Raw genomic sequence first — 8,456 nt, forward strand, 5'->3', positions numbered from 1 at the left:
AAACCCTAAACCTATTCCTACAATGGAGTGGGAATTGGGAACTGGCCCAATGGTAAATTGAGCCGAGTTGCCCAAGACGCGAATCAACTTAGCAAGTCATAAAAAACTTTGCATCCAAATAACGGAAATAGACTCTCCCTAAAATTTTCTTTTCTTTTTTGTTTGATTGATGTGTTCATGCTTTTCATGACAGATTCTTTCTATTGGGTTTTTTTCATACTTGCTCCCTTACTTTTCAGCAACAGAATATACCTGAGTAGATCACTGAATTCTCCAACAGAGCCTAAACTTTTGGTCGGTTGTCACAGAGACCAAAAAAAGTACTAATCTAGAAATCAGAAGAAACGATGACCAAGTATATGAAGAACAGTGAAAGAATGTAGGCAAAGGAGAAACAGTAGAAGTTGCAGAAAAAACAAAAAACATATCTACAATTCAACCAAACAAAAACTAGCAGATGATAAATTGGATTAGAGGCAAGGTATTAGTATAGCAGCCAACTCCCACATCACTATGACAAAGCTCTGAAGATAGATATGATGAGAATAGATGCATCTAAAGAATTTTCAACTGACAATCACTGGGGAGCTAAACAATAATTTCTATTAAACCAAAGAGATATCTCAATGAGACTAGACATCTTTTGTCAGCAACAACGACAGGATATCATGTCCATGCAAGTGTATGGTTTTGCTTTGGCATCAAGTTCCTCGACTGTTGGAAATGGTTCAATTGCATAAATGCTGCTGCGTGCACAGCAGAAATTGTAGAGATTGGTGCAGATGCCTTTACTAAATGGATAAACTCTTTCAGGAATTCCCCTGCAATATAAGATTCAGTTTCATTGATCAGGACACTTGTGCTGGCATTGTTAGAAAAACATCTCATAGATTGAGCATTTCCATCCTCTTTCCAACTCTACTCTCAGGAATCTATGCTCCTTCCACTTTCATAGTAACTCCAAAACAACTTAGAAAAAACAGTAATTCTAAAGAAAAGAAGAGCAAAACTAGATCCAAAATGAGATGGCTCATACCTTAAATACTGAATACGTCGTCTCCTGACAAGTTCATATGTTGTCTGATTTGTCACTGCCAGATAGCTGCAGAACAAAATGGTGATAAAGCTTGTGGTTGTCTCATGAAATAACCTCCCTTGAGACTCAACTAATATGGTAAAACACACATACAAAAGTGTTGGATATGGTCACAGTTGGGCTGTTGCCTCCCAGAATAACTAATCAGATTAGGAGGCCTCTTGCCACTTAAATAAGTACATGATCTTTTCAAAGCTCAAAGCAAAGTGGGGTTATTTTTCCATGCAAAAACTCTCAGGACAGTCAGCCTGAGATGTAGAGCACATGTACAATTATAAACTAGTAGCCTTTTTTACCCACCAACACTCCCCCTTATATCCAGGCTTAAACTTACAACTTAACTCAAGAAATAGATAACATACTTACATGGGTTATAGATAACAAACCTAGAGGACACAAAACACAAACATGGGCTTAGGTTGCCTATGATACCATATGAAAATTAAATCTATTCCTCCCATAATGACTAAACAAAATTAAGAGACCTCTTCCCAACTAATAAGCATAGGATCCTTTCATACCTGAACCAAAGTGGGACTATTCACCCTATTAGAATTGTATATTCAAAAACCTCTTTCCCAACTAATAAACTCAACATATTTATTCTCGCTAATCCATATGGGACTATTCCTTAACACTCCCCCTCACGTGTAGGCCCTCTGGGCTCTTACATGTGGATTATTTGGGTGGAGCCACATACGAGTACTTGCTCTGATACCATGTGAAGTTGGGTCCAAGACCTATCCCAAAATGACTAACCAAAGCAATGCTTCAAAAAGGTTTGGCTAAAGGGGTAAGTGAGAGTCAAATAAAGGACGATAGGAGCAAGTCTGCCAAATAACAATAACATGACCATGGGAATCGAAGTTCTTTAATCAAATCTTCATCAGGATAATCAATGCTGACAATAGTTAGCAACTGAGGAGTCCTTCCATAATAATGTCTCAGTCAAAGAGACACAATAGCAACAGCGGATATGGGACAATGTCCAAATAACACGTACCAAATAATGAAAGTCCTTAATGAAATAATCCGGTGCGAGTCCAACCAGATCTTTCTTTGAATATATAATTCTCCCTGTAAAGTCTCGTTCTCGATGGCATAAGCCGACTCGAAAGTTGAAGTTTTCTGCTGCTACTCAAACCTCAGTTGCAATCTGACCTTTGCTTCTTCAAATATTAATTTCTCTTTGTAGAAAACTCTAATTGCCGAAATTCGTTTTGCATCAGAAAGTAGACTCGAATATTTTCCCGTCAATATATATTATGCAATATGAAAAACTCAGTATAGAGGTGAAAATGCAAAGAAAACAATGGGTATAGGGACTGAAAAGAGAAAAAAAAGATAGATACAAACCTAAACTGCTAGAGATAATAGATCAGAAATGGATCACATTATCTCTGCGAGTTGACCGAGTCAACTCACAAAACTTGATCTAATACCATGTTTAATTTATGGAAAAGAGAAAAACTTCATTGACTTAATGTAATTTGAGTGCGTGAACCCCAATTTATAATAGAGGAAAGTAGTAGAGTCCAATTACAATTAAACTACCCTTTGTTCAATTATACCCAAACTCTAACACTTAAAAGATAAGTTCTAACATAATTAAATAACTCAACATAAATAGAAGACTAACATAACTAAAACACCTTTAAATTGAGACTCTTCTATGAGACCTTCTTTTGTGAGACTCCTGTAAAACTCCACTACATTAATTTTGGCTCTGTGAGACTTCTTACTTTGAGAGTCCTATAAGAGTCTTCCATATCATCTCTTCAACACACCCTTATATAGCAACACCCACTATTGAACAAATAGCCCTGGACATAGAGCACATATCTAATTATACATAGGTACACCTTTTTACCCACCAACAGATAATATTTGAGGTCCTTGCCTCCCTCCTCAACAAGAAGCCATTGCTGCAGGCCCTCTATATCCCTTTTTTAAATGTTTCCAAAGGATACTATGACTGGAAGCTGATACAAATGATCCCTGGAACATTCCATGTATATCCCCAGATAGTTTTACTTAACAGTTATAGCAGAAGCAGTTAATTCTTTGGAAGACTTTTCCTCTATTAAAGTGTTCCCTGTATCCTTTTTCTATTTTCTTTCAAAGATTTTAAAGTGGAAAAAATTCCCTTTGACTGATCAAATTCTCTTTAAGCAAAGCTCCCTTGAGAGTATTGTCGAGCAAATTTTAGTACTGCCCCAAACATATTGGTCCATAACCAAAGTAGAAACCTGTTTGACAGAGATTATCCTAAATGCAATTTCAATATGTGGTAGTTTCATTGAGTAAATCTGTTAGTTGATTAAAAGTAAAAATATTTGCAGGAAGTTACAAAGAAAGTCTATTTGCAGCATTGAATAGGAGTAGCTAGCGAAAGAGGACACAGTTGCGATGAGACTCCAAAAAACATGATAATGATGTTTATATACTAGCCTTGAGAATGAAACTGACTGGCCTTGTTTTGTTGTCAATATCAGGCTTGTTAGGGTTTCCTACCTTGATTCTTAAGTAGCATCTATATACATAATTTTGAGGAATACATTATACAACCACTCCAAACCTTGTACAGGACTCTTAACATCTTGCTAAATAAGTGTTATTTGGTACAGCTTTATAATATCCAGAATTTTGCGTGAAACCATTTTATCCACCCCCGTATTTGTAGTTTCCTACTGTTAGTATTATTTTTTCTTATTCAATGCAACTGCTCCAGTAACAATGACCATACTATACCAAATAAGGTACATGATCATACCTATATGAATATAAGAAACTACTTTCAGAGTAGGATATCAGTAGTATTAGTAAAAACGGTGATATCAAGTAGTACAGTGTCCATGATAAGACCAGTAAACAAATAGGCTACAGATCTTTAAACTCAAAATCATGATGGGCCAGTTGTACTCTTGACCTGATTGATTTGTATGCTTTGTTGAGTATGCAATCACAACTTAAAGGCCAGAACCAACCACTTACGGTAAGCGGGAGATTCCCTCATTAGTAATCTTATATAAGAGGAAAGTGATGTTTATCACTGCCACATGTGCAAGTATGATTCTATGAACTCAAAAGATGGTGAACTATGCAAGTTCAGGGAAAAAAGACTTGTTCTGTGAACTCATAACTTAAATTAAGTGGAAATTTTTTGCAATAACCAATGCATGATATAGAGAAGGCAAAGTTATATCAAACATGATAATTTCCAGTATGAGAATTACTTTTAAGGTTAGAATAGAGATTTATTTTATGAAGAAATTCCAGACATTGTGCAGCATGTTTCTGGTTCTTGATCTCATATTGCTGACAAGCTGACTAAGAATAAGGTTGACCTCCAACGTCTAGTTGGCCATGGTCCCCCAGCAGTTAATTTGTGACAGGTTTCTGTGTGCTTTGTGTTTAAAAAAAAAACATGAAATTCTCACCATTAAACAAAAATAATATCAACGTAGGAAATCCATACCTATGGAATACAAGAAGCAAAATCAGGAAAATAAAGCCAATGCTCAAAACAAAGAGCAGCAATATCACAATAGATTCTTTCCACCTAAAGAAAAGACAGAAACAGCACTTCCAGTGATGTCAGCATCAGTGCAAACCTAATGCAAGTATCAATTTTTCCTAGAAAATCACAGGTATTGAGTTTTAACAATAAAGAAACAGGTGATCATACCATGGCTTACTGGGAGAGACCTTTAGCAAAGTAATGTACAAGATGAGAGTCCACATGCACAATATTGTTTCTTCAAGGATGTACCACCTACAAACAAATAACAAAATAAAATAAAAAATGATTCTCCACTTACGTGTAAGGAAGATAATCCAGTAAACTGTCAAAGCCAGCCATTTAACACCAAAATATGAAACTAGAAAATTCTAAATATTGAGTAAAACTCACCAAAACCGACAGTGGTTCCCTTGACCAATGCAAGTACCAAGCCAAACACAATGATGGTCAAATTGAAGAACACATTTATCACAATCATGACAGTGCTTTGAGCGAGGAGGCTGCAAAATCAACATGAAATGAGCACTAATATTAGATAGGATAAGTAAAGAAACTTGCCAACAACATGCTAATAAGAGAAATGGTGAATCTAAATGCAAAAATACTCGGCCAAACAATTAAAGAACAACCCTTCACAAAAGAATAACAGCAAAAGGCCATTAATGGAAATACATATTTCAGTTTCTCCATGTAAACTATTGGGGCAGTCTATGATTTTAGGGATTAGTATTTACAGATGTAATCATCCTCTACCCATTAAATTTAGACAGCTAAGTTCTGACAGTTTAATTTATTTAGGTAACTTGAATACCTAGAACCATGATTTTGAACTAGATAATTTAAGGTACACCTTGCCAGTTATAGAACATCTACTTGAGATTTTATAATGATCCATATGTACCAATCTATCATGAAGATTTGCAGTTTATGCTCAGTAATCCACTTTAAAAGAAGAATACTCCTTGTACTGAGAAGGCAACTTATCATTTCTTTATTTATTTATTTTTAATAGTGCTACTCATTTTTTAAATATAAAAATATCAACGAGTTTTAATTAATTAATTGATCAAAGTACCACATTTCAGCATGCTGCAGCAGTTGGATGACAAAGAAGCAATCAAAACCATGTCACTGTATGCAACTAACAGTGCTTCTGAACTTCACTACTGAAGCAGTAGACCTTATAGGGAGTAGCAATTTTACAGGTTTAACCAAAGCTTTATCCATATGACCAAAATTTTGGATTATACCCAGCTTTCTCTGGTATAGTAAAGTGATTCCACACAAGAATCAGTCAAGTATAACACCTCCGACCTCATTTCTTTTGGCAGCAGCGTTGATTTTAAGAGCCCTGACCTTAACCCCAATAATGAATTTTTCTCTTTGAGATTAGCAAGATGAATCCATGTAAACAACAGCTACGGTATATTCACATTGAAATGCTTTCTGCACTGCACCAAATACCTCCTAATATTAAAATTGCATAATGATGAAGAAATATTTTAAACATGTACACATTTTCTTTTGGAAAATTTATACCAATTTGACCAGCATCAAACTTTTACAAGCTACATATCAGAACATTTCTGAGAGCTATAAAAGTCTTCTAGTGGAGATCATCAAATAAGACTCTCTCACCATCATGCATCACTGAACTTGGTCTAGCTTGCAATATGGGTAGCTTGGGTTAAAGTCTTTGGCTCAGTGGGCATATCGTTGGGTTTCCTACTGAGGTCTCAGGTTCAAGTCTCACAGTGAATTTGGAACTCTTGGGTCTGTCGGCAACCAGTATTTGGACCCAAAAAAGCCAGACCACATAGCTCTAATAAATACAACAGATAAGTCAAGGATCAAAATATAAACTCGAAAAGTTGCATAATTTCTTTCGAATTCTGGAATAAGAGAGACTGCAGGCTAGATGCATCATTCGCTTCCCAAAATGAAAAACCATATACTTTCTCAAAAAAAAAAAAAAAAAAAGGGAAAAACTATATACACAGTTAAGTAAGAGGCAAATCATGAATCTTGTCAAGCATAAGAAAAAGAGCTACGAAAAAAAGGGTAATGAAATGTGTAGTACCTGTACAACATTACAATAAGTGCAAGTCCACGTTCTGCCAACAGCAAAGGGAAGAAGTTATTCACATGGATCAGTTAAAGAAGTAGAATCTCAACTAGCAGAGGTAAAAGCACATTACTGATGAATATTCAGAAAGCACTACAATTAAAGATTTCCTTGAAAATGCTTCACTACCTGGGGGATGAACTGGGAGGGCAAGCATCCATCACAAATTTCACCCAAGCATTATTATTAACTCCATGCATACTTCTTCTCATCAGGTTGCTGTCCATGGAAGGCCGAAGACTCTGACTTTTGCTTGAAGCAGATTGTCTTTGCTTGATCATCAGAAAGAAAGTAAACTAAGAGCAAGTGTAAAATGAATGTTAAACTACAAAAAGAGTTCCAAGTTTAACCCCCCTTCAATCAATGGAGGGTTCTTACTTCGATGCCTTTGACATTTCCCATGCAGCAGCATGAGATTCATTCCAAGCCCTCATGGCGTCAATAACATACCTAACATTTTAACAGGCAAATGCGAATCATTCAAAAATTACAAATAAAGAGCCTTATCCAAATGCTGAAGAGGGGCTTAAGTAAAGTCGAACCAAAATCGACAGCAGATTAAGGAAAAAATTACCCAGGAGAAGAAAAGGATGTCACAAAGTACTGAATTAAGGTAGCAGCAAACAAAACCAGATAAATTGCAGTATACCTGAAATTAAAAAAAGTAAAGACAGGAGAATCATAAGACACCCAATGAAGGAACTAGCTGAATAACTCTCTCACTCAAAGTCAAAAGCAGAGAATCCAACTCAAAAAAACACAAAGCTTCAGGCCGGAAGCTACAAAAATAGAAAAATATAATACAAATCTCCAGGTCAACTCAACACCAGCCAATCAGTGAAAATCAAAAAAGCAATACAGTGACAACCAAAACAGACAACTTAAGTACCATGGCTCCTTTCTGGTTTTCTCTACCAAAACACTATTGAAGAGGAAGAATGCACCCAAAAAGACCATATGCAGGAGCACCAAAGCGACTTTTAAACCCAACGAAGATCTCTTCCCTGCAAAACATCAAACGCAAAAGCCCAGTACAAGAGAACTCGTTAAGCACCACAAAACGGCCACAAGAACGGACAAAGAAGAGGAAGTGGTACCTGGATCTGCAAGACAAGGAAAGAGTTGATAACATCTCTCGCAGGCTCCGCGGCAGAGGCCGGACATTGTCATCGAAGTAGGTTCATCAGAGACAAGGAAATGGAAATCAAAACGGAAATAAAAAAAAAGAGGACGAAAATCCAGAGAAGAAATTTAGAGGAATCGTGACTTAAGAAAACTTTAATTGCTTAGACAAACGGACACGGGACTTCGTCAACCCGTTCATTGAGTCGAAGGTGCGCACTGTGCCAAGACGGCGCATTTTATCTGTGCTTGCTAGCTGTCTCTCTTCCCAACTGATTCTTTACTAACAACTACGGAATTAGATCCTAGAATCCATTTAATATTTTTTTATTATACATTTAATCCAACAGATATTTATTAATGTAACATATTAACTTTTGAAGGTCTAAAATAAATTCCTGATAGTGAGATGAGAACCCCCTACCGTTCAATTTTATGGCCCAAATTTACGCATGATTTATGAATGGATTAATTACCATTTTATCTTCTTGTTTTTTTCTTCAATCTTCTCTTTGATCCTTGAAATTTTAATGCAGTACTTAATTTTTAACCCGACACATCTCTAACCATAGCTTGAAAAATAAGAACAT

The 8,456-nt window shown here is 36.1% G+C and overlaps 1 protein-coding gene across 2 annotated transcripts; it reads right to left on the reverse strand.

Annotated features, from left to right (window-relative positions):
• Nucleotides 1–341: 341 nt before the first annotated feature.
• Nucleotides 342–8,007, reverse strand: LOC137938717 (protein S-acyltransferase 10-like). 2 transcript variants are annotated; one of them, XM_068783727.1, is made up of 11 exons: nucleotides 7,842–8,007; nucleotides 7,634–7,748; nucleotides 7,319–7,393; nucleotides 7,123–7,194; nucleotides 6,874–7,011; nucleotides 6,700–6,733; nucleotides 5,010–5,119; nucleotides 4,785–4,871; nucleotides 4,575–4,658; nucleotides 1,037–1,102; nucleotides 342–821 (listed from the first exon to the last, which is right to left on the reverse strand). In XM_068783727.1, the coding sequence occupies exons 1-11, from the start codon at nucleotides 7,912–7,914 to the stop codon at nucleotides 647–649; spliced, it is 1,029 nt and encodes a 342-aa protein (XP_068639828.1). In that variant the 5' UTR covers nucleotides 7,915–8,007; the 3' UTR covers nucleotides 342–646. The 2 variants fall into 2 exon arrangements, with proteins under 2 accessions (XP_068639828.1, XP_068639829.1); XM_068783728.1 differs by lacking the exon at nucleotides 4,575–4,658.
• Between the last annotated feature and the right edge of the window lie 449 nt (nucleotides 8,008–8,456).

The sequence above is a fragment of the Aristolochia californica genome, unplaced genomic scaffold (genome assembly GCF_029961685.1).
Source record: "Aristolochia californica isolate CCGP_79_NKW_82.1479 unplaced genomic scaffold, dmAriCali1.0.hap1 SCAF_8, whole genome shotgun sequence".
NCBI classification, from domain to species: Eukaryota; Viridiplantae; Streptophyta; class Magnoliopsida; order Piperales; family Aristolochiaceae; genus Aristolochia; species Aristolochia californica.

Coding starts and splice junctions, on each gene's coding strand:
- LOC137938717 (XM_068783727.1), bottom strand. CDS start 7,914: ATGACAATGTCCGGCCTCTGCCGCGGAGCCTGCGAGAGATGTTATCAA. Junction 7,749..7,841: donor TCCTTGTCTTGCAGATCCAG/GTACCACTTCCT, acceptor GATGTTTTGCAG/GGAAGAGATCTTCGTTGGGT. Junction 7,195..7,318: donor ACATCCTTTTCTTCTCCTGG/GTAATTTTTTCC, acceptor TTAAAATGTTAG/GTATGTTATTGACGCCATGA.